The sequence below is a fragment of the Mercenaria mercenaria genome, chromosome 17 (genome assembly GCF_021730395.1).
Source record: "Mercenaria mercenaria strain notata chromosome 17, MADL_Memer_1, whole genome shotgun sequence".
In the NCBI taxonomy this organism is placed as follows: domain Eukaryota; kingdom Metazoa; phylum Mollusca; class Bivalvia; order Venerida; family Veneridae; genus Mercenaria; species Mercenaria mercenaria.
Window position 1 is genome coordinate 56,326,255 of NC_069377.1, and position 23,710 is coordinate 56,349,964.

Below are 23,710 nucleotides of genomic sequence, written 5' to 3' on the forward strand. Positions count from 1 at the left end.
AAAGATTAAAAATCGTGCAAGATCGGATATATCGAAATTCAAGTTTTTATGCCCCGGCATGTACTGATGTGGGAGGCATATAGTGATTGTCCTGTCCGTCCGTCCGTTCGTCCGTCCATCCATCCGTACAAGGTTAACCAAATGGGACCGTTTCGTCTAGCATCAATACCCCTTAATAGAATGACTTGATACTAATGCAGATGTAACCTGTGACTATTCCTCATCTTCAGACATCACCTGACCTCAGTTTGACCTTGACCTTGAACTTGACCTCGTTTTGAACTTAGGTTGCTTTGTATCGACAAGGATGCCACCGGGGGCATCAAGCGTTTATTGAACACAGCTCCTTGTTAAAAATCGAAATAGATTATTCTCGGTATTATATTTCAAGCATGCTCGAATTTTCAAACCAATCGAATTTGAAACTGGTATTAAATGTTAAACTATCTTTTAAACAGCCAGCTTCCGGGAAAACCCAGTACTGGTGTCATATGAGAAGTCATGGTCGTGACCCCTCTCACGGATGCTCGAACCCACGACCCCTGGGTTGAGCGGCCGACACATTATTCACTGGACGACCGCTCCCCTCAAAATATTTGAATTTCGGTCATCCTGCTGGATCTAATTTCAATTCTGCCTCGAAATTCGACGAATTCTTTTTATTTTAATTTCGATTTCCTAGTCTGTGCGAAATTCAATGTAAGCGAAATTCAACATCATCCTTTCAAAATCTGAATTTTGATTTTCTACTTCTAACTTGCCCAAAATATGCCGCCTAAAATTTCAACGTTTCTTTTTTAAATTTTGAACTTCGATCCTCAAGCTGTTTAAAATTGACTATTGGCAGTAAACAAATCATATTATAGAGCGTCCACTAATTTATAAATCCGTACATGTGTGCTGTTTAGCGGGTGAGAAGATATCAGTCTTTACCGCTAAGGAGCTTAAATTTCGTAAGAATTGACGGAAACATACGAGAATGTTCGAGTCTTTCCGATAAGGAAAAAAAACCCATACTCATCTGCAAAATGCTTAAAAAAGACCATTTTCTTCTTCACCTAGAAAACTGAAATTAGTATGAAACAATAGCTAAATGAATATAGATTACTAAGTCGTTTGCAAAGGTCTTTAAGCACACATAAGAATTTATTTATTCTTTGTTAAACAGAAGAAATTTCAGCAAATTATCCATATTTTACTATATTTCTAATTGTAGATAGACAGACATAAAGTATACGCAAAAAAGACTATTTTCTTTTAAATTCATTTTTAAAATAAAATGTTCATAAGAAAGACAATGCATTGAATATTATCACATCGTTTGCAAAGCTAAAATACCTATAATACTTTTTCCATGAATTTAAATAAAGTAAAGGGCTCCTTCTTTGCGCTATATAAAATATTTTCACTCGTGTGAAAAATCGATGGGTCTAATTTTCCCATATGGATTCTGTAAAATATAGTGATTTAGGGACCAAGTGAGTTATGGTTTGTTGTATGGTAGTAGAGTAAACGTTAGCTCGCTCAAATAGTTGACCACTCATTCGCACCCTTCTAAACAAATAAAGCGTGATCAGTTTTGCCAACATCTAAACTGTCAAAATGTCCTTGAAAATGTACCATTTGACTTGTAAAACTTCTAAATTTCTCATGGGGGACCCAATGAACCCCTATCCCTGCCTGTATTCCAGTATATAGTAGAGCTAGATCTATACATAGAGCTCCGAATTCGGCTATCCCCATCGGGCCTCAGTCAGAAAAAGTGTTCAAAATTAATGTTAACGTTTTATTTAAAAACCTCTGTCCATCCTGGCCCCAAAAGAGAAAATTCATATTCTAGAATTATAGATCAGTTCTACATAATCTCTCAACTGAATGTTGAAGACAAGATATTCTCTACTGAGGCCAAGTGCTATATATTTGAGACTGGTAATAACTACATCAACACCTCGGTCAGAAGAGATGTATCCCTGGATTTTCAGAGTGCCGTAAGCATAAGCAGAACTTGCGACAACACAGCTCATTAGAGTGGCACATTTCAACAAAACAGACCAAACAGTAGTGTTGTTGAGTCTTCCAATAGTCTATGGACCTGTTTCTCACATTATGTTACAGTTCACTACTAAATAAATTATTGTCAAGAGTAGAATCATCAACAGGTGTACCATCTTTATCCTCTTATTTGTGCTAGGTATAAACTTGGTCCTGAAGGCGGTTGAAACGGAGACGACAGAACCTAAAACTTCGGATACGGATTTTAGATTAAGACATAGAAATTCGAATGTCATCAAATAGAAGCGTCATGGATGACATCACTATACATCGTCATTGAGCCCCATGTCCAAATCAGGTGGATACAGACAGTTGTTGACAAGGTAGTGACATGGGCATTAATGAATTCAAACGGTTCGATAGGGAAAACATTTTAATGATATCCTATAATACATGCAAGGTGAGACAATGCGAGGTATTGGCGAAAACCCAAACAAATGTCTTAGCAAGTGATTTGGACACAGACGATATCACCCACTTAAGAGTAAAGAATACTGGACTGAAATAGATGGACAAGAAGGGTTTGTCAGGAAAGTTTGAAGTATCAATGGGTGTATTATAATGGCATGATGTCACGTCTTATCTGACAATTGATTTATGAAGTACCAACATCAATAGCAGTATGTATCTAACTTCAAACACCTTGCGGAAAAGACATAGATTTCCACCAGGTTACACCAGTTTCAAGTGGCAAGCTCCAACTACCAATCTCATCAGTCAGTGATCGAAGAATTTAATGAAGGAAAAGCATTGAACTGATGAAAGGCCTGGTTTCTCAAGGAAGCGGACTCGAGAGTGGTTCAAATAAGCTTTAAGCTCTCATCACAGTCGAGCTAAAATAAATTATCATAAACTAAAGGGTTAGGCTCTGTCTCACCTAAATTTGGACCATCGGCAGTTTATCTACCCTAATGCATGTATACTTATCAAAAATATTATTATTAATACCGTAACCAGAAGGCTGACCTCCCAAGAAATATCTTTCTTGAAAAGAAAATGTAGAATCAAGTTTGAGTAAGTTTAATCAAAAAAAAAAAAAAAAAAAAAAAAAAAAAAAAAAAAAAAAATATATATATAAAGCTCTTTTTAACCGGTGAAAAACTGTACCCGGTATTACATGCGTATGTATTTATTTATCAATAACATAATATTAAAGTTTCAAATGAAAACTAAATGGAAGTTCAAAATCAAAATTTTATGTTTTCCCCCACAGTCTTACGTTGTGAAATGACGTGACGTCAATATTCAAAGGTGACTGCGTTCATATATATAAAGAAATATGTATTTGTTTACAAAACAGCGACTACAGTCTGAAAGTACATACAATTGTCTGCAAATTGATATGCATAAGTCTTACGTTGAATATGAATTAAATTTAACACATGAAAATTGCAAAATCTAGCCGAGATGTCACAGCCGTGAAATTAATGTAACGTCGACGTTACGTTTGAAAACTAAATATATGTATATGTATTACAATTGTATCTGAACACCGCAATATAATTCACTGTCTGATAAATAATTTGATTGAATAAATATTATATGTACACCTATATCATTTATTTCCTTAAATATCGAAACGACATGATTAATCCCTGTAACGTCTAAACGGCTAAAAACGACGATAACGTCAGTTACGCTAATGTACGCCAACAATGAGCGTAACGTTTACAACGACATCTCTGTATTACTTAATGTGAAAGAATAAAACAAACTTTGAGCAAAAATTATTGGATTTACTTGAACGGTGGGCCTTGAATAATCATTTCCCCGCTATGTAAGTCATTATTTTCATTGCACCTTTAAGTTCATTTTCAAAATACGCACAGGCGTCATGCAGCCAGAGAAATGAAAGCGGAAAAAGAAAGCATTGCACAGTGCACATGTTGAAGCGCGGATGTTTGTGTCAGTTACTTCTTTGTTTTAGCTCGGCTATATTCGAAGAATAGATAGAGCTACTGCACTCATTCGTTCGCCGGCGTCTGCGTCCCGATTTATATGTAGGCTTTTACGTAAGCATCCACTAATGGGAATGGACAGAACTTCACAGACCTGTTCACTGTGGTGATCTGACATAAGTGCACCGGTTTCATATCTCTATTTTGCATTTTTACAAAGGTATGCCCCTTTTCCCACTTAGATGCATTTAGTAAAGTTTTTTTTTTGTGTGTATAGGCTGGTATCTCAGTAATCACTTATGGGAATGGATAGAAACAGCACATACTAATTCACCTTAATGATACGCCAAATGGATCGCATGTCCCATAACACTGTTGTACTTTTAAACTTTTCAAAGTTATGCCTCTTTGTTTTCAATTATCTGTTACCTCATGAAGCATCTTAAGAGTGGAATATTCTATGACTTAATAGATCTAGTGTTGCCCCTTTTGTACATTTTTATGTCTGTTTTCATTATTTTGACTTTTTTAATGACAAGACTTTTATAATCGCAGTCATTTTTGTTTATATATACATGTGCTAAGCCAAACACTCCGGACTGCAGTATGGGCGGAAGCGGTTCTCGAGTGTGTCAGACAGTCTTTCCTGTTTGACTTCAGTCCTTGTAACTTTTTTACACGAAGATGTTCTCCTACCATAGCAAACGTTCAGCAATAGAAATTGAATAAGACCATCATGTCCAAACTCCTGTAAAACAGCATTCTTTCATGTAACCACAACCATGACAACGGCCACGGCCATGACAACCACCGCTGCTACTGTCTTCAAAGCGGCTAAAAATTTCAGCAAACCCGTTAAAGAAACAGAGGCGACATTTTCAGTGTGATCTACAATAAACATGGTCAGAATATTTGAAAAAAAATCTGCTTCTTTTGGAACTGGGATGTCTATAGTAAAAAGTATGTCAGTAGGTCAAATCATAGAAAAAAATCCCCATTTACATTCTGCATTTTCAGTCTCTCGTACATTTGACTTGGCCACAACTTTCTTAATACATAATCTAGGTCAAGTTCCAAACTGAGTTATCCATAATCAAACAGTAGAAAAACCTTAACATTCCATATATAGCATATTTTTAACCTAACTTACATGATATCTGGTCAAAATATAGTTTTATAAACATGGTCGCAGTTTTAAAACTAGGTATTAAAACAAAATCAGATGTGCATTATGACTTTTAAACAGTTGTGTCTTATTCTACAAGATGATTCTTTCTAACAGGACTCTCATCTGAAAACTGCTTCCAAAAGGGTTGTCAAATGATGTGTATGAACTTAGCCAGAGTAGCCAGGGTTAGGGTTAGGGTTAGTGTCAGGGTTGGTTTCTGGCTACTCTGGCTGTTCTGGTTGCTCTGGCTAAATTCCCACACCCTGTAAAATGACATAAAGAATAAATATATAACCAACAGTATTTATTACTTTTATTTGTTTTGGATTTCCCATTTCATAAACAATACAAATGCAGTTCTACAGAGATAATGATATAACCTTAATCAATAGTTTAAAATCATTCTATGAACGAGTTTTAAGAAGGAAAGAAATTCTTTTTCAGGTAAGACTGAAGTAAAATAGGTAAGACTGAAGTAAAATTTGTAAGTTGCAATTACTACAACAAAAGGCCCAAACAGGTCTAAGTTGCTCACCTGACAAGGATTTTGACCTTTTGACTTTTCTTCTTGCCAAGTTTGGTGAAGATCCATTAGCAGTGCCTTAACTATTATTTTCAAAGCTATTTTTCTATTTTTTTTTTGGGACAGACCCAAAATGGGTGAGGCTTAACCATTTCAACAAATGTAAAACTGCAAACGACAAGAAGAAGAAGAATAAATGTAAGAAAGGGAAAATGCAATAATGCTATAGACCATGTTTGATGAAGGTCCATCATGTCGTTAATGAGAAAGAGTTCAGGGCCAACCTTAACCATTTGAGAAAACTTGATACAGGTCCAAACAAAGATGCTGAAGATCCATACATTAAGTCATGGCAATATTCTTCTATTTATAGCTCTGGCTGTACCTCAAGGGATCAAGTGGAAACAAGAGCAGTTTATGCAAGAATGTTATACACAAGGGTAGCTTGCATTTCCACTACCATTCATGAACAGGCTCAATTAAACCGAGCCTGCAACATTTTCATTTATGTTGTGTTGGTTGACCTCTGCTTTTCCACTTTTTCTATTTTAATGATGATCAAACAAGTGGGTGAAAAAAAGAAAGTAGTTATTTATTTATTTATTTATTTGGGTTTTACGGCGCACCAACACAGTATAGGTTATATGGCGCCAAACAGGACTACAAATTTTGGTTCCACATCTCATTTACAATACCACATTTAAAAACAAGAGATCACAGAGTGATCTTGGCGCCCACCAATGTGCCATTTTTGAGTGTTCCAAATTTCAAGACTTACTGACTAGCTCAAGGTCAAATTTCATTTCCGTACACAACACTTTGCATGTGGTCCAAATTCGAAAGCTGTAGCTTGAGAAATGTGAAAGTAGGTCACTAGATCAATTTCAAGGACGAAATGTGAAAGTAGGTCACTAGGTCAAAATCAAGGTCAAATTACACTTCAGAACACAAATTTATGCATGTGGTCCAAATTTAAAGCCTGTACCTTCAAAAATGTGGAAGTAGGTCACTAGGTCAATGTCAAGGTCAAAGTTTGTTTCGGTACACAATCCTATGCATGTGGTCTAAATTTGAAGCCTGTAGCTACAGAAATGTGAAAGTAGGTCACTAGGGCAATCTTAAGGTCAAAGTTCATTTCGGTACACAAAACTATGCATGTGGTCCAAATTTGAAGGCTGTAGCTCGAGAAATGTGAAAGTAGGTCACTAGGTCAAAATCAAGGTCAAATTTTATTTCGGAACACAAAACTATGCATGTGTTCCAAATTTGAAGCCTGCACCTTCAAAAATGTGAAAGTAGGTCACTAGGTCAATGTAAAGGTCAAAGTTTGTTTCGGTACACAAAACTATGCATGTGGTCCAAATTTGAAGGCTGTAGCTTGAGAAATGTGAAAGTAGGTCAGTAGGTCAAAATCAAGGTCAAATTCCAATTCGGAACACAAAACTATGCATGTGGTCCAAATTTGAAGCCTGTACCTTCAAAAATGTGAAAGTAGGTCACTAGGTCAAAGTCAAGGTAAAAGTTTTTTTCAGTGCACAAAACTATGCAAGTGGTCCAAATTTGAAGGCTGTAGCTACAGAAATGTGAAAGTAGGTCACTAGGTCAAAATCAAGGTCAACTCATGTCAAGGTTCATCTTGCCACTCAAAACCATACATGTGGTCCAAATTTGAATGTTGTAGGTTATTGACAAGAAGATTTTAAAATCTTTTCCCTATATAAGTCTATATGAACCATGTGACCCCCCAGGGCGGGGCCATATTTGACCCTAGGGGGATAATTTGAACAAACTTGGTAGAGAACCACTAGATGATGCTACATTACAAATGCCAAAGCCCTAGGCTTTGTGGTTTGGACAAGAAAATTTTCAACGTTTTTCCCTATGTAAGTCTATGTAAACCATGTGACCCCCGGGGCGAAGCCATATTTGACCCTAGGGGGATAATTTGAACAATCTTAGTAGAAGACCACTAGATGATGTCATATACAAAATATCAAAGCCCTAGGCCCTGTGGTTTTGAACAAGAGGTTTTTCCCTATATAAGTCTATATAAACCATGTGACCCCCCGGGGCGGGGCCATATTAGACCCCAAGGAAATATTTTGAATCATCTTGGTAGAGGACCACTAGATGATGCTTCATACCAAATATCAAAGCCCTAGGCTCTGTGGTTTTGGACAAGAAGATTTTCAAAGTTTTTCCCTATATAAATCTATGTAAATTATAGAAATAAACAAAGGGCCATAACTTACTAAAAAATTGTTGAACCAGTCTGATTTTCAGGGGGACACAACTAGGGTACCAATACATCATTCTGACAAAGTTTGGTCAAAATCCCCCGGGTAGTTTCTGAGGAGATGCGATAACGAGAAATTGTTAACGGACGGAAGGACAGACGGACGGACGGACGGAAGGACCACGGACCACGGACGCAGAGTGATTTGAATAGCCCACCATCTGATGATGGTGGGCTAATAAGTTTTTATAACAAAAACATTATTGACATATTCTTTGAATACTGAAACTGTACCAAAATACTGGCACCTTCTGTGCAGTGAAGACTCTTGTGAAGTTCAAGGCCATTTTTGGGTTAAAGGTCATACAAAAAGGTATGAAAAATTCAAATTTTATTTGTTTCAAGTATGGTTAGAACCAAGTTGCCACTTCAATTTCCTGTAACTAGTACAGGTCTATAGAAAAGTCTGACCTAGCAAAAGTAACATTAACCCTTAGCCTGCTGCAGGCGAATTTAACAGCCTTTGCAAACAGCTTGGAACCAGATCAGACGCCGATTAAATCGGCGTCTGATCAGGTTCCAGGCTGTTTGCTACTCTGACAATATTTCTTCCAATTTTGGAGCAAACTGAATGAACTTTACAATTTTAGCAGACGACATTTCCAGCAGACGACAATTTACCTAGCATGCTAAAGGTTAATTGGCCATACCAGTTTGAATGTATAGCAATATTCATACACAATCTAAAGAAAATCTAGACAATAGATAAAAAAAACAGTATAGAGGTCTCTCTCAATATATAAGGACAATCCTAAAGGTAAGTCTACATCAGAAATTTACACCTTCTGTTAATCAACAATATTTACTTTTATAATGTTTTCAACTAAATCCTAAGTTCCAGCAAAATAATATTCAACTTTAACAATCAACAACTGTAAAAATAAAAATTTAATACACTCTAAAAAGGCAAATTATACCCAAAATAACATATAAAGGAATGACTGATCTGAATAAATAACTGATAATTAATAAATGAGCCACACCATGAGAAAACCAACACAGTGCATTTGTGACCAGCATAGATCCAGACCAGCCTGCGCATCCGCGCAGTCTGGTCAGGATCCATGCTGTTCGCTCTCAAAGCATATTGCAATTAGAGAAACCGTTAGCGGACAGCATGGTGCGGCTCAAATGTATAATGATAAACTACATAATTATAAGACAGTATATTAGCTGACCTGCTCCATTTAAGAAATAAATAGTATCTATAGTGTCTATAATAGTATAATATAGTAACACTGAATGAAAATTGTAAATCTCGTCAGTTTTGAAAAAGATACCACAGTTTGAAATTTCAGAACACAGCAGAAAATGGAGGCAGCAATTTTATGTGCTTATGTGATGGCTACCACACTTGAGAAGTAACAATGCTTACCAGTACATACAACATGATATAACTTTAAATGAAAAAGTTATTTTTAGTATAATGCAAAATGGCTTCTTTTCTTTTTCACTTGAACACTATAAATGAACTTTTCTTCTATATATTAGTAAATAAAAAAATCTAAATTATCACTATACCCGTCATTTTGTTTTCAGTAACCACAGAAATAAATTGGCGACCATTTTTGTGAAAGGTTTAAAATATCACTCACATAAATTGTAACAATGTTTCTTTTCGTAAGTATTTCTGTACTTCAGAGTAAAGGTAAGAACATCAGCAAGTGGAAACAAAAGTCAATGGAATGTAACAGTGCTGTTCGTACACATATGATTTTGTTTTTCGTTTTGTCAAGTAAAAATAAAACTGTAAAGACATAACAAGTGGGTGCTAGGTATGATAATTGCCAGAAGATGAGCGAAGTCAATCACAACACTGCTGTAAATACAAATAAGCTGTTCCTGAATTGGACTGATATACCGATGTTGCTCGGTCTTGAACACTTTGTAACCTCAAGCTGTCAGTACTATCTTAGCTGCACTGGGGGAGTAATTTGATTTTTTTCACAAAACTGTTATATCATAAAAAAATACCCTGGTTGTGTTACAAGAAAATCTGCATCTGACCTTGCCGTAGTGGCTAATGGTATAAAACAGCCACCTGCCTGAAGCAGCCAGACTGTCATTTTCTTGGCTGGCTGCTTAACACAGGCTTGACTGTATTCCAAAGGTTTAGCTGTCAGTGTAAAATAAAAGAAAGTTTTGCTGCAGACTGAAAACTGTATAACCTCAGTTAACAAAAGCTAAGAGCTTCCCTCCCCATATAAACATATTTCCCCACCCCTAACCTCTACCATCAACCAAACTTCCTATTCGTAAAAACAAATTAATTGAACTGGTATCTCCCAATAAATGGATCTAGGGAAGCAGTTTGGTCCCAATATCTAATTCCTAACTTAATATTCTTACCTTTGTGGCAACAGAATTTAGTTAAAGTTCCTTAACTGTAACTGAAAACCATTTTTCTAAAAATTAATATCCGTAAAAGGTTCATGTGTATCAAACTTGGCCCACATGTCTTATTCCTAACAGACGTTACTGACAGAAAAACAAAACTTACTTTTCTATTTTCGCTATGCCTTTCTTGAGCCCGTATGACTGTTACCCATATCCAAGTCTCCAAGGAAGTAATGTATGAATCAAAGTTGGTTGCAACTTCTTATTCCAAACTAAAGTGGGTTTACAATGTAATACTCTATATCCTAAATAGCATGTAAGTACTAAGACTTGGGCTGCATTGCCTTAAAGGCATAAACATTCCTATATGAGCCGTGCCATGAGAAAACCAACATAGTGGGTGTGCGACCAGCATGGATCCAGACCAGCCTGCGCATCCGCACAGTCTGGTCAGGCTCCATGCTGTTCGCTTTTAAAGCCTATTGGAATTGGAGAAACTGTTAGCGAACAGCATGGATCCTGACCAGACTGCGCGGATGCGCAGGCTGGTCTGGATCCATGCTGGTCGCAAAGCCACTATGTTGGTTTTCCCATGGCGTGGCTCATATGGCTGTGTCAAGAAAGACTGCTGGATAAAACCTGAAATATAACTCTAAATCTGTGGCAGGGGGGTTATAAACTACTTCAAGGCAAAGCTGTATAATAATAAACTCATTTTATATAAAGTAGTGGAAGTGAGGTTTCATTGTACCGCAGGAAAAAATAAAATGATGACTCCCTATACATAAATAATATAGCTACATGTATTCATAAAACAAAGTAAGTTTTGATTAACTTATTATAAAAATACAATATATTGCACTTTTTCTACTACATTGTACTCGTAAATGTTCATAAAAATGAAAATTTTGTGACCAGTCACATAAACATATGCTGAGAAATCATTAACCTTTAGCCTGCTGGCGGCAAGTGATTCTGCCTTTGCGACCAGTGCAGACCAAGATCAGCCTGCACAGTCTGCACTGTTCGCTATTCAGTCAGTAAATTTTCAGTGAACATCCCTTTGAATAATAAATGGTATTACCCAAATTGAATGATGGACCAGTCCATTTTAGAAATTTAGCAGGCTAAGGGTTAATATTTATATGGACTATGGTTCTGGTAATGTTCATGGATTTTATAATTTAATTTGCTTTGATATTACTGTGCACCAACACACTATGGGTTATATGGTGCAAAACAGGACTAAAAATTTTGGTTTCACATCTCATTTACATTAAAATAAAATCAAGAGGTATGGAATCAAAACTTTTATACCTGCTGGAATCACAGTGATACATCAAAACAAGTGTTCATATTCTATTAGTTACCTCTTATGACCATGCAATGGTAACAAGGTGGTTCCAATTTTTTTCATGCACAAGTTGTCCCAGAACTACATGGGACCTTATTATTTTGTGGTCATGTCAATTCATAAACAAGAGGGCAATGAAGGCCCTGTATCGCTCACCTGACCTATTGACATAAACATCATCAAGGTTAACATTCTGACCAAGTTTCATTAAGATATGGTCATAAATGTGGCCTCTAAAGTTTAAACTAACTTTTCCTTTGATTTGACCTGGTGACCTGGTTTTTGATCTGACATGACCCAGATTCAAACTTGACTTTGAGATCATCAAGATTACTGTTCTGACCAAGTTTCATGAAGATACAGTCATAAATGTGGCCTCTACAGTGTTAACAAGCTTTTCCTTTGATTTGACCTAGTGACCTAGTTTTTGACCCCACCTGACCCAGATTTGAATAAGACCTATAGATCATCAAGATTACCATTCTGACCAAGTTTCTTGAAGATACAGTCATAAATGTGGCCTCTACAGTGTTAACAAACTTTTCCTTTGATTTGACCTGGTGACCTAGTTTTTGACCTGACATGACCCAGGTTCAAACTTGACCTAAAGATGTTCAAGATTAACATTTTGACTAAGTTTCATGAAGATACAGTCATAAATGTGGCCTCTTAAGTGTAAACAAGCTTTTCCTTTGATTTGACCTAGTGACCTAGTTTTTGAACCCACCTGACCCAGATTTGATCTTGATCTATAGAGTCTCATGATTAACATTCTGACCAAGTTTCATGAAGATACAGTCATAAATGTGGCCTTTACAGTGTTAACAAGCTTTTCCTTTAATTTGACCTGGAGACCTAGTTTTTCACCTCAGATGACCCAATATCAAACTCGTCCAAGACTTTATTGAGGGTAACATTCTGACCAAGTTTCATTAAGATTGGGCCCAAATTGCGACCTCTAGAGTGTTAACAAGCTTTTCCTTTGATTTGACCTGGTGACCTAGTTTTTGACCCCAGATGACCCAATGTCAAACTCGTCCAAGATTATATTGAGGGTTACATTCTGACCAAGTTTCATTAAGATTGGGCCAAAAATGTGACCTCTAGAATGTTAACAAGCTTTTCCTTTGATTTGACCTGGTGACCTAGTTTTTGACCCCAGATGACCCAATATTGAATTCTTCCAAGATTTTATAGAGGGTATTATTCTGACCAAGTTTCATTACGATTGGCTCAAAATTGTGACCTCTAGAGTGTTTACAGTCAAATTGTTGACGACGACAACGGGCGACGGACACAGAGCGATCACAAAAGCTCACCTTTGAGCACTTTGTGCTCAGGTGAGCTAAAAAAGATACTAACTAACAAAAAGTACCTAGTAAATGTATCTTGTTAGTCTAAAATCCAGGAATTCATGGCCTGAAGAAATAAACGTTTCACCTAAAACCTTGAAATTTTATAACAAAAAGATTTAATGATTTCACAGTATACAAACTAGTGCAGTATAACATGTAAACACGGAATAATGGAATAAATATTTTTGGAATGTTTTTATCCTCAAAAAGCACAAACCAGTTGTTTAACTCAAGGATTTGTTACAAATCTGTAATAACTACAACACTAATTATGTTGCAAATTTCATAGATAGATATCTGAATGTGTCCATGTAAGGCATGAGTGAACATGTAAAATATGGTGTTTGAGAGTGAGACAGGTTGATCTAATAAACGTTCTTGTTTATTGTCTTTTCAATGGTGATAACAAGTTACACATTTTACCCACTAAATGTTATGATAAATAACATGAAGTCAATGCCTTTGTCTTGTTTACCATCTGATATACAATGGTTCAGAGTTCAGGTGCACAGGAATTGAACACAAGGGCATTAACCCAAGACTTGATGGTTAAATATCAAAGCATCTAAATGAGCTGCGTCATGAGAAAACCAACATAGTGCATTTGCGACCAGCATGGATTCACAGGACGGCATTGTATATTTTCATTCTGAAGTACTCTTTTAAATATGATGATGGACATTATGCTGAACTTCATTGTAGTTGTAATGAATCACATGACTATTTCATGTTACAATATTCTCTCACCAGCCCATGTGTCAACCATTATTTATCGCAGAATATAATTACAACAGTTTCATATTCATGTATAGAACTGTTGCCATCTTGGCTTATTTCCAATTAAATTTGCACTATATATATAATTATTTTTTCTGTAAGGATGAGAGACCCCAATAGTGGTGATCCCCTAAAAACAGTTTCTCAGATACTCTATATTTATATTTAACAAAATAAAACAACAACTGGTTCAAAACTTAACAGCCTCTCAACAGAAATTGGAAACAATATTGAAAATAATACACATATTAAATGAGAACACATTAATAATGACAAATTTCAAATAACTTAGCACTATATGTAAGCACATCAAATATTGCAGTACTTTATTCTGGCAAGAGCTGTATATACATGTACTTAACTAGAATGTGTCTGTAGGACACAGGGTGTGCCCCCCACTGGTACATTTGTCACAAATAAGGGACAATAATTCAAATGTTTGCAGTCTTAAGGGGGTATAGCCTCAACAAACCTTTAATGAAAACGATTCATTATTCTAGGCCATATACTTTTTGAGCTATGAGCATCACAAACAAAAAATCCTTTATTTTGGCTATTTCAAGGGCCATAGCTCTGTAATAAGCACTAAGATTCTCAAGAAGAATGCCAAGTGTGCAAGGTCACATCACGATAAAGACTCAAGCAAGGTTTTTCATGAATTTACATCAAATACTTTTTGAGCTAGGCACATAATTAGGTAAAAATGTACATTTTTGACTATTTCAGGGGCCATAACTTTAAAAATGGGGGGTGGAGCCAGCCAAAAAATAAGAGATGTGCATGTTTATATCATGATAAAGACTCATGCAAGTTTTCATCCATTCATATCATATACTTTTTGAACTACAGTGAAACACCGCTCGCTCGAGCATCGATGACTTGAGCACCCCGGCTTGCTCGAGCAATTCATGTGGTCCCGGCCGATTTCCTTCTATTTTCTATGTGAAATTTCCATGGCTGGGTCGAGCATTGATAACTCGATCGCTCGAGCATGACACCTGGTCCCTGTGTATTAATATACTCTTTGTTGCTTTTGGCAAACTCGACCATAAGTGTCAAATTTTTTCACACCTTCGGCGGTCAGAATGTATTGTTAATTTAAAATTTTCACACGTCAGGAGAACTGCATGGTCTATTCCCCGACTATCTTAAATGTTTGTTTGTCAGTATATTTGATCTGATAATGAGATTAATTATTGATAAAAGGTGGAAGAAAAATTTTATTGATCAAAATTGTAATTAATTATTACTTTTTTTCTGCGGGATCGAGAAGATAATTATGAGATATTAATATTTTAATCGACAGTTGTTTGCATGCAAATAAAGGAAATAAGATAGCCTTTTCATAAAATTGAGACGATAATAATGAGATCTTAATTTGGAGAAGAAAATTGCGAATTCGATTACAGTATTTCAAATAAAAAAAATGTCTTAGCTGTTTCTTCACATGTGCCATTTACGATCTATCATAAATAACGTTTGTAAGACGTTTTTTGAAACTGTCACAATTGTGTTATTATTACGCATCACCGTTTCCTCTGCAAATGGTCTCGGTGAGAATTGGTAAAACAAACTTTAATTTTCTTCGTATGTTGGTCAATGTTTGGGTCGCTCAAAACAATGGATAACTCGAGCATTTGCTCATCCCCTTGCGACCTCACGCGGTGTTTCACTGTAGGTGTGTCACAAGGTGAAAATGTGCATTTTTAACTATTTCAAGGGCCATAATTTTGAAAATATGGGGCGGAGGCAGACAAAAAATAGGAGGTGCGCAAATTCATATCATGATAAAGACTCATGCAAGGTTTAATCAATTTATATGTAATTTTTTTTGAGTTAGGCGCGTCACAAGGTGAAAATGTGCATTTTTTACTATTTCAGGGGCCATAACTCTGGAAATAAGGGACTGAGCCAATGAAAAATAGGAGGTGCACAAGTTCTTATCATGGTAAAGACTCATGCAAGGTTTCATCAATTTATATCAAATACTTTTTGAGCTAGGCGCGTCACAAACTTCGGACAGACGCACGGACACGACCAAACATATATGCCCCCACCGCTCATTGGTGTGTGGGGGTGGGGGTGCACAAAAAGTACATAAAACAAATATTAAAATACATAACAACTAAAAACAGTAAATTTCTTTGGTGTAACAATTTCTGTTATTTTGCAAGATTGATTTTAGTTTTCAGAATGTTCTTCGTTTCTGGTACTTTATTCATTTATGACATTTTTTGAAAAAAAAAAGTACAAATATTAAATGCAAAAGCAAAAAAAAAAAATATAAAAGAACTGACATCTTACCTTTGATTTCAATGATTTGTGACAAAATAAACCTTAACTTCTACACATGGATATGGTATGAGACTCTGGCGGATTTTGTGTTTCATTAAACCATGACAAAGAAGTGCATAGGATTCACATGTACATAAGAAAATTTCAAAGGTAAAGACTTATGAAAATTAATTTGCTTTCATTTAAAATGTCTGTGTCAAAGTCAAAACAACACAGAATCTTTCTGAATTACCATAGGTATTGGCATTGTTTTTGAAAAATCAAAAATTGGATTTTCTTCTTTAAAATTCACTTATTAGCAACCTTTGGTTTCATTTCTGGTTAGGATAATGGTAAATCAAAATAGCACCTGTCAAAGCTATCAAATAATTTTAATCAAAGCACTGGCTGCTAATGAGTGAATTTTATGTTTATTACTGATTAACTTAAAACAGATCCCATATACATGTTAACCTACACATTTCTTATTACAGGAATGGTTTTATACTATAAATCTTCAATTTGAAACAAAAAGTCTGAAAAATTAACCATGTGGTCCTAATTTACATAATTATTATCTCACAAAAATTTAAACATTTTTTTTTTGAAATGCGTATTATAGTCCTTCCCATGTTCTGAAAAGTATGTAATATCAAAATTTCACAGTATTCAAGTGAACTGACCGGAACGTAAACATCTATACCCAAAAGCCCACTACATATGTGATTTAACAACTTTTCCTTTGGTGTTATATGTTAAAGTCTTTAACAGAATTCTAGACTTTCAAAATAACTAACTTCCCAATCCTGCATAACAATCTAAACTTGCAACCTTTCAAGATAGCACAATACATAGTTCTTTTCTAGATAAAACATCACAACATAAGCTCCTTTCTCACATCCACACTCAAACCTTATCATTTGTAGTCAATACTTAACATGCAAACTGTCATTTCTTCACCTTGAATTTTTCAATACCTTCTGAAGAAAGTTTGTATCTTGCAATAAAGTTAAGGTGAAGTTGGTTGAATTTCCACCTTAGATCCTCTGGATTTCTAAAAACTTAACGCAATTCTAGATGCTGCCAACATGACCTTTAACACTACAAAGCCGATAAAAGGTTTGTCAGTTAAGTTTAATCTGGACATTTGAATCCTCAAGGATGCAGTTTGGTGTACAGGATTTCTAGGTGGGACTGATGGATAAATGGCACATATGGATAATTCTTTCACTGTTCCCTGATTAGAACAATAACACAGGTTGCTGCCGAACTTCTAAAACATCTGTAATAGATAAGTAAGTGAATAGACAAGTAAGACACTCTCAAATTTTTAATATTTGTGGAGAAGTAATTTTTTGTGGATTTCAGAGTTGGATGAATCCTTAAAAGTTAATTCTAAGTTCAAAAATTTATATATACAGGACTTCCAGAACAAGAACACTAAAAACATGGCATCCAATTATGTCACAAAACTGACAGTAACATAAGTCACTAAGGAGCTTCCAAATGTGTAAAACTGGCAGAATATACATGCGAGAACACAGTTAAATGAGCTTTTAAAACGTGATACACCAAACATAAGGTTTTAATTATGCAAACATTTATAAACTATACCAAGATACTAACCACCTATAATTCTATGCCAAGGCAATGTGACGTAGGTAAGATATGCATTTAATGATACGCTATTGGCTCGCCGTCTCTCTTTGAACCAATGCCATGCCTGACCAAAAGATTTACCCCAGAATCCATTATACTGTTCAGACTCTTCTAACTCTGAAATGTTAACCATAAGGGAATTCTATTTTTCATTACCAACTGTGAAAAGTTAACCATGAGGTAACTCTTATTTTGCATTACCAACTTACCAACTGTGAAAAGTTAACAAGAGGGCCATGATAGCCCTATGTCACTCACCTGAGTTTAATTGCTTGCTTGAACAAATTTCTTTGCTAAAGCTTAAAAAAAACTAGGTGAGAAGGTCATGGTAAAGATTCTTCAAGATAAGTACTGAAATCTGTTAAAAAATTATACAAATCTCTTTGCTGTAGCTTCAAAAACAAGAAAGTAGGTCAGTAGGTCAGGGCTAAGAACATTAAAGATGAGCATTGAAATCTTTATCAAAAGTTACTGACGTGGTCCAAATTTCTATGCTGTTATGATCGGTGTGCAAAACTGTACATGTCATCCAAATTTCAAGGCTGTATCTTAAAAAACAAGAAAGTAGGTCAAGGTCACAGTCAAGTGACCCCTAATTACTTGGGGTAATCAGGTAATTATGATTAAACAATCTAGGAAATATGATCAGATAATTTTTGAAGTAGTTTTTCCTATATAACTCATATACAAGTGACCCCCGGGGCGGGGCCTCTTTTCACCCCAGGGGAATAATTTGAACAATCTTGTTAGAGAACCACTAGGCAATGCTACATACCAAATATCAAAGGCTTAAACCTTGATCTTTCAGACAAGATGATTTTTAATTTTTTTTCCTATATAAGTCTATGTATAACTTGGGGCCCCTGGAGCAGGGCCTCTTTTCACCCCAGGGGAATAATTTGAACAATTATGGTAGAGGACCATTAGGCAATGCAACATACAAAATATCAAAAGCCTAAGCCGTGCAGTTTCAGGCAAGAAGATTTTTAAATATTTTCCTCTATAAGTCTATGAAAAACTTGGGACCCCTGAGTGGGGCCTCTTTTCACCTCAGGGGTATAATTTGAACAATCTTGGTAAAGGACCACTAGGCAATGCAACACAACAAATATCAAAAGCCTAGGCCTTTCAGTTATAGAACAAAAGCTTTTTAAAAAATTTTCCTATTTAAGTCTATGTAAAACTTGGTACCCCCGGGGCGAGGCCTCTTTTCACCCCAAGGACATAATTTGAACAAACTTAGTAGAGGACCACAAGGCAATGCTATGTACCAAAAATCAAAAGCCTAGGTCTTGTGGTTTTAGACAAGAAGATTTTTAAAGTTTTTTCCTATGTAAGTTTATGTAAAACTTGGGACCCCCGGGGTGGGGCCTCTTTTTCACCCCAGGGTTTTAATTTGAATAATTTTGGTAGAGGACCATAAGGCAATGCTACATACTAAATATCAAAGGCCTAGGTCTTGTAGTTTCAGACAAGAAGATTTTGATTTTTTAAAGCTTTTTTTAATATATAAGTCTATATAAAATTGGGAACCCCGGGGTAGGGCCTCTTTTCACCCAAGGGTAATAATTTGAACAATCTTGGTAATGGACCACCAGGCAATGCTACAAACCAAATATCAAAGGCCTATGTCTTGAGGTTTAAGATAAGAAGATTTTCAAAGTTTTTTCCTTAACAAGTCTATGTAAAACTTGAGACCCCCGGGGCAGGGCCTCTTTTTACCCCAGAGGCATAATTCAAACCATCTTGGTAGAGGACCACTAGATGATGTCACATACCTAATATCAAAGCCCTATGCCCTGTGGTTTTTGACAAGAAGATTTTCAAAGTTTTTTCCTATATAAGTTGTTATAAAACAATGTGCCCCTGGGGGCGGTGTCTTATTTGACCCTAAGGGGATAATTTGAAAAATCTTGGTAGAGGACCACTAGATGATGTTACACACCAAATATCAAAGCCCTAGGCCCAGTGGTTTTGAACAAGAAGATTTTCAATTTTTTCCCCTATATAAATCTATGTAAACCATGTGCCCCCCAGGGCTGGGCCATATTTGACCCTAGGGGGATAATTTGAACAAACTTGGTAAAGGACCATTAGATGATGCCACATATCAAATATCAAAGCCCTAGCTACTGTGATTTTGGACAAGAAGATTTTAAAGTTTTTCCTTTCGTGTGCCATGGCAACCAGAGTTCTGTATGGAATTCATTTCTTTGACTAATTTTCAATGAGGATCATGCAAGGAACATTCCTGTGAAGTTTCATCAAAATTGGATTGGTGGTTAAGGCTGGGAGGTGTTGACGGACGCGAGACAATCATTGACCACAAAAGCTTATCCTTGAGCACTTTGTGCTCAGGTGAGCTTACAATGATTAACTCTTTTTTACATTACCAACTATGAAAAGATGAAAAAAACATTCATTTAATATGAGCTTTTTTTCATGTGCACATTATTTCATTGCGACCTAGCTACATGTCAAGTTTGAAGTCAATACTTTGCATGGTTATTTAGTAATGCTTCAGACACAAAGTATGATGGACAGTTTTGACCTTTTACCTCAATTTGTGACCTTGACCTTTGACCTTCAGTCGGTTCAAGCGCTCTGCTCATTGTCTCATCGCCATCTACCTATATACCAAGTTTAAAGTCAAAACCTTAAATGGTTATAAAGTTTTGTTTTTTTCAAAACAGGCATATAAAAAGAAAATTAGGTTGTTTTAAATATTAGATCAAATAACTTTGACAACCAGATTTTTCATTTTCACATGTGGCATAAAATACTGCAGCTGGGTTTATTATTTCAATCTAATACTGAAAGTATCCTTTGGAAAAGAATTCTTATAAGCTATCAGCTTGTTTTCCAATCCATGTATTTGACCTATAAAAATTTGTTGAACATGTTATGTGTTTGTTGTTTCAAAAATAAATATTGTTTAAACTAATACTGAAACAAACAAATATTTGAAACAAGAGGGTCATGATGACCCTGGATAGCTTACCTGAGTAATATGAGTGACGTTTCAAATATCAAACTGATGCTAAAATATTAAGAAATGAGGTCAGCAGGTCATATTCATGGTCACTGAAAGTCAGTTTTAAAATCGCTGTGTAAAACTGTACATGTCATCCAAATTTCAAGGCTGTATCTTAAAAAACAAGAAAGTAGGTCAGTAGGTCAAGCCCACAGTCAGGTGACCTCTTATCACTTGGGGTCATCAGGTAATTATAATTAAACAGTGTAGGAAATATGATCTGATAATTTTAAGTATTTTTCCTATATAACTGATATAACAAGTGACCCCCAGGGTGAGGCCTCTTATCACCCCAGGTGTATAATTTGAACAATCTTGTTAGAGATCCACTAGGCAATGCTACATATCAAATATCAAAGGCCAAGGCCTTAGACTTTCAGACAAGAAGATTTTTTTCCCCTCTTTAAGGCTATGTTAAACTTGGGACCCCCAGGGCAAGGCCTCTTTTCACCCCAGGGGCGTAATTTGAACAATTTTGGTAGAAGAACACTAGGCAATGTAACATACCAAATATCAAAAGCCTAGGCCTTGCAGTTTCAGGTTTTAAAAGTTTTTTCCTATATAAGTATATGTAAAACTAGATACCCTCCGGAGCAGGGCTGCTTTTCACCATAGAGTAATAATTTGAACAATCTTAGTAGAGGACCAAAAGGCAATGCGTCATACTAAATATCAAAGGCCTAGGTCTTGCAGTTTCGGACAAGAAGATTTTCAAAGTTAATTCCTATACAAATCAATGTAAAATTTGGGACCCCCCCCCTCCCCCCCCCCCCCCCCCGGGTGGGGCCTCTTTTCACCCAAAGGGCACAATTTGATCAATCTTCATAGAGGACCATTAGATGGTCTAGGCCTTGCAGTTTCGGATAAGATTTTTAAAATTTTTCCTTTTGGTTGCCATGGCAACCAGAGTTCTGCATGGAGTTCAATTCTTTGAAAAATTTTGAAAGGGGGCCACCCAAGGATCATTCCTTTTAAGTTTAGTGAAATTCTGCCCAGTGGTTTTCAAGAAGATTTTTTAGAAAATGTTGACGGACACACGACACACGACGGACACTGAGCGGTCATAAAAGCTCATCAGGTGAGCTAAAAAAATACCCATAAGCATAGCTCACTAAGTTGAAAACTTATTACTGTTTTAATTTGTTATTTATAATATTTTCTTAATGATCAGTTTCATGTTGTAGTTAATGGTTGTCTGCGCCATTGTAATTTATTACAGATTTTGAAATAATGAATATGCAAAATTCTTATAATTTTGTTTCTCTACACATGAAACCTAAGATCTCAGTGTAATTATATCGGAAATATAAACAGGAAGAATACAGAAACACAGATTCTCTCAACCCTCATTTTACTTCATATATTCTATAAATTAAAGAGTACAGCATGCAAGAAAAAGAATCTATCTTTAGTTGAAGGTGCAGATGGCAATGTCTGGCTCTCGGGTAACTGTTTTGCGGTAACTCAGCAAAGCCTAGTTACTGCCAAAACAGTTACCCTCAAGCCAGATATTCCCATTCACACCTTCAACCAGTGAAAGATTTTCATATGGTCACATGGTGCAAATATGGAAAGCTAATTGGAAGAGAAAAATAAGAAAGTATAGAATAAAGCCCGATAAAGTTGTTATTTTTATAATTACTTTGTATACTAACCATCATGTAGAGTACCAGCCTCTACCTCTTGTTCCCCAGTTCCTATAATATCAACATTTTCCGTCTCTGAGCGAGACTTTTTTATTGCACGCTGCATAAAGGATGTGATTGCTTGACTAGGATCACTCATTCTGCGTTGTGTATAAGTATTTTGCTGTAATGAGGAAGCAAGGAGAAGTTGTGCAATTCATAGTGTTAAAGCAACTCATTCATAAATTTTCAGTAGAGATGAAATTGTCTCAGAATTCTTTAACACTCTGTTGCATTATAATGTTTTTGTGGGGTCACATTATTAGTCACACTGGAGGAAGACTCCAGGTGCCCCCCATGCAGGAAGACTCCAGGTGCCCTCCATGCAGGAAGACTCCAGGTGCCCTCCATGCAGGAAGACTACAGGTGCCCCCCATGCAGGAAGACTCCAGATGCCCCCCATGCAGGAAGACTCCAGGTGCCCCCCATGCAGGAAGACTCCAGATGCCCCCCATGCAGGAAGACTCCAGGTGCCCCCCATGCAGGAAGACTCCAGATGCCCCCCATGCAGGAAGACTCCAGGTGCCCCCCATGCAGGAAGACTCCAGGTGCCCCCCATGCAGGAAGACTCCAGGTGCCCCCCATGCAGGAAGACTCCAGGTGCCCCCCATGCAGGAAGACTCCAGGTGCCCGCCATGCAGGAAGACTCCAGGTGCCCCCCATGCAGGAAGACTCCAGGTGCCCCCCATGCAGGAAGACTCCAGATGCCCCCCATGCAGGAAGACTCCAGATGCCCCCCATGCAGGAAGACTCCAGATGCCCCCCATGCAGGAAGACTCCAGGTGCCCCTCCAGGCAATATTTCAGGCATGGGCAAGCTAAGAAGCTGGGTGGCTCCCTCATGTGAAAGAATTCTTCATACCAAGCAAGGTTTCTAAGTAAGCTATCGAAACTGTTTTGAAAAACCAGTATTTTGCAGAAGTGGCTTTTTGTGTAAAGATATGTAAAGTTAGTGTCTTATATTTTTGCATGTCTTCAAAATATAAATGTTTAATCATAATCAATGTTTGAAAAGGTTAAAAAGAATGCTTTAGCACAACCAAGTTAATCAACATGTAACAGTGATGTTACATAAAAGTAAGAAACATTTCCCCTCATTTGTGAATCAGTAGCTTTAACATACTAGGAATGTCTACATAAGGGAGAACTGCCATTCTGCATTTAGTGTAACTATTGCTGCAATAAGGAAACCAGGGAAACTTGTGCAATTCATTCTTAAAAGTTCTTTTTTGTTTTCCAACTAGCATTAGTGGCCAAACTTTGGTTAGTGATAAAATATATATTTTTTTGTTTAAGCAT

General features: G+C 36.5%; 1 protein-coding gene across 2 annotated transcripts in view; it reads right to left on the reverse strand.

Annotated features, from left to right (window-relative positions):
- Positions 1 to 5,418: 5,418 nt before the first annotated feature.
- The window catches only part of LOC128550099 (uncharacterized protein KIAA0930 homolog), a 29,217-nt gene continuing 10,925 nt past the window's right edge, over positions 5,419 to 23,710 (reverse strand). The window contains exons 8-10 of one of the 2 annotated variants that reach the window (XM_053528257.1): positions 22,383 to 22,536; positions 17,661 to 17,810; positions 5,419 to 17,316 (exon numbers count right to left, since the gene is read on the reverse strand). In XM_053528257.1, the coding sequence (XP_053384232.1) occupies positions 17,276 to 17,316; positions 17,661 to 17,810; positions 22,383 to 22,536 (345 nt within the window). In that variant the 3' untranslated portion in view covers positions 5,419 to 17,275. Of the gene's footprint in view, positions 17,317 to 17,660; positions 17,811 to 20,251; positions 20,324 to 22,382; positions 22,537 to 23,710 lie in introns of those variants that run through there. The other variant, XR_008368058.1, reaches the window with a different exon arrangement.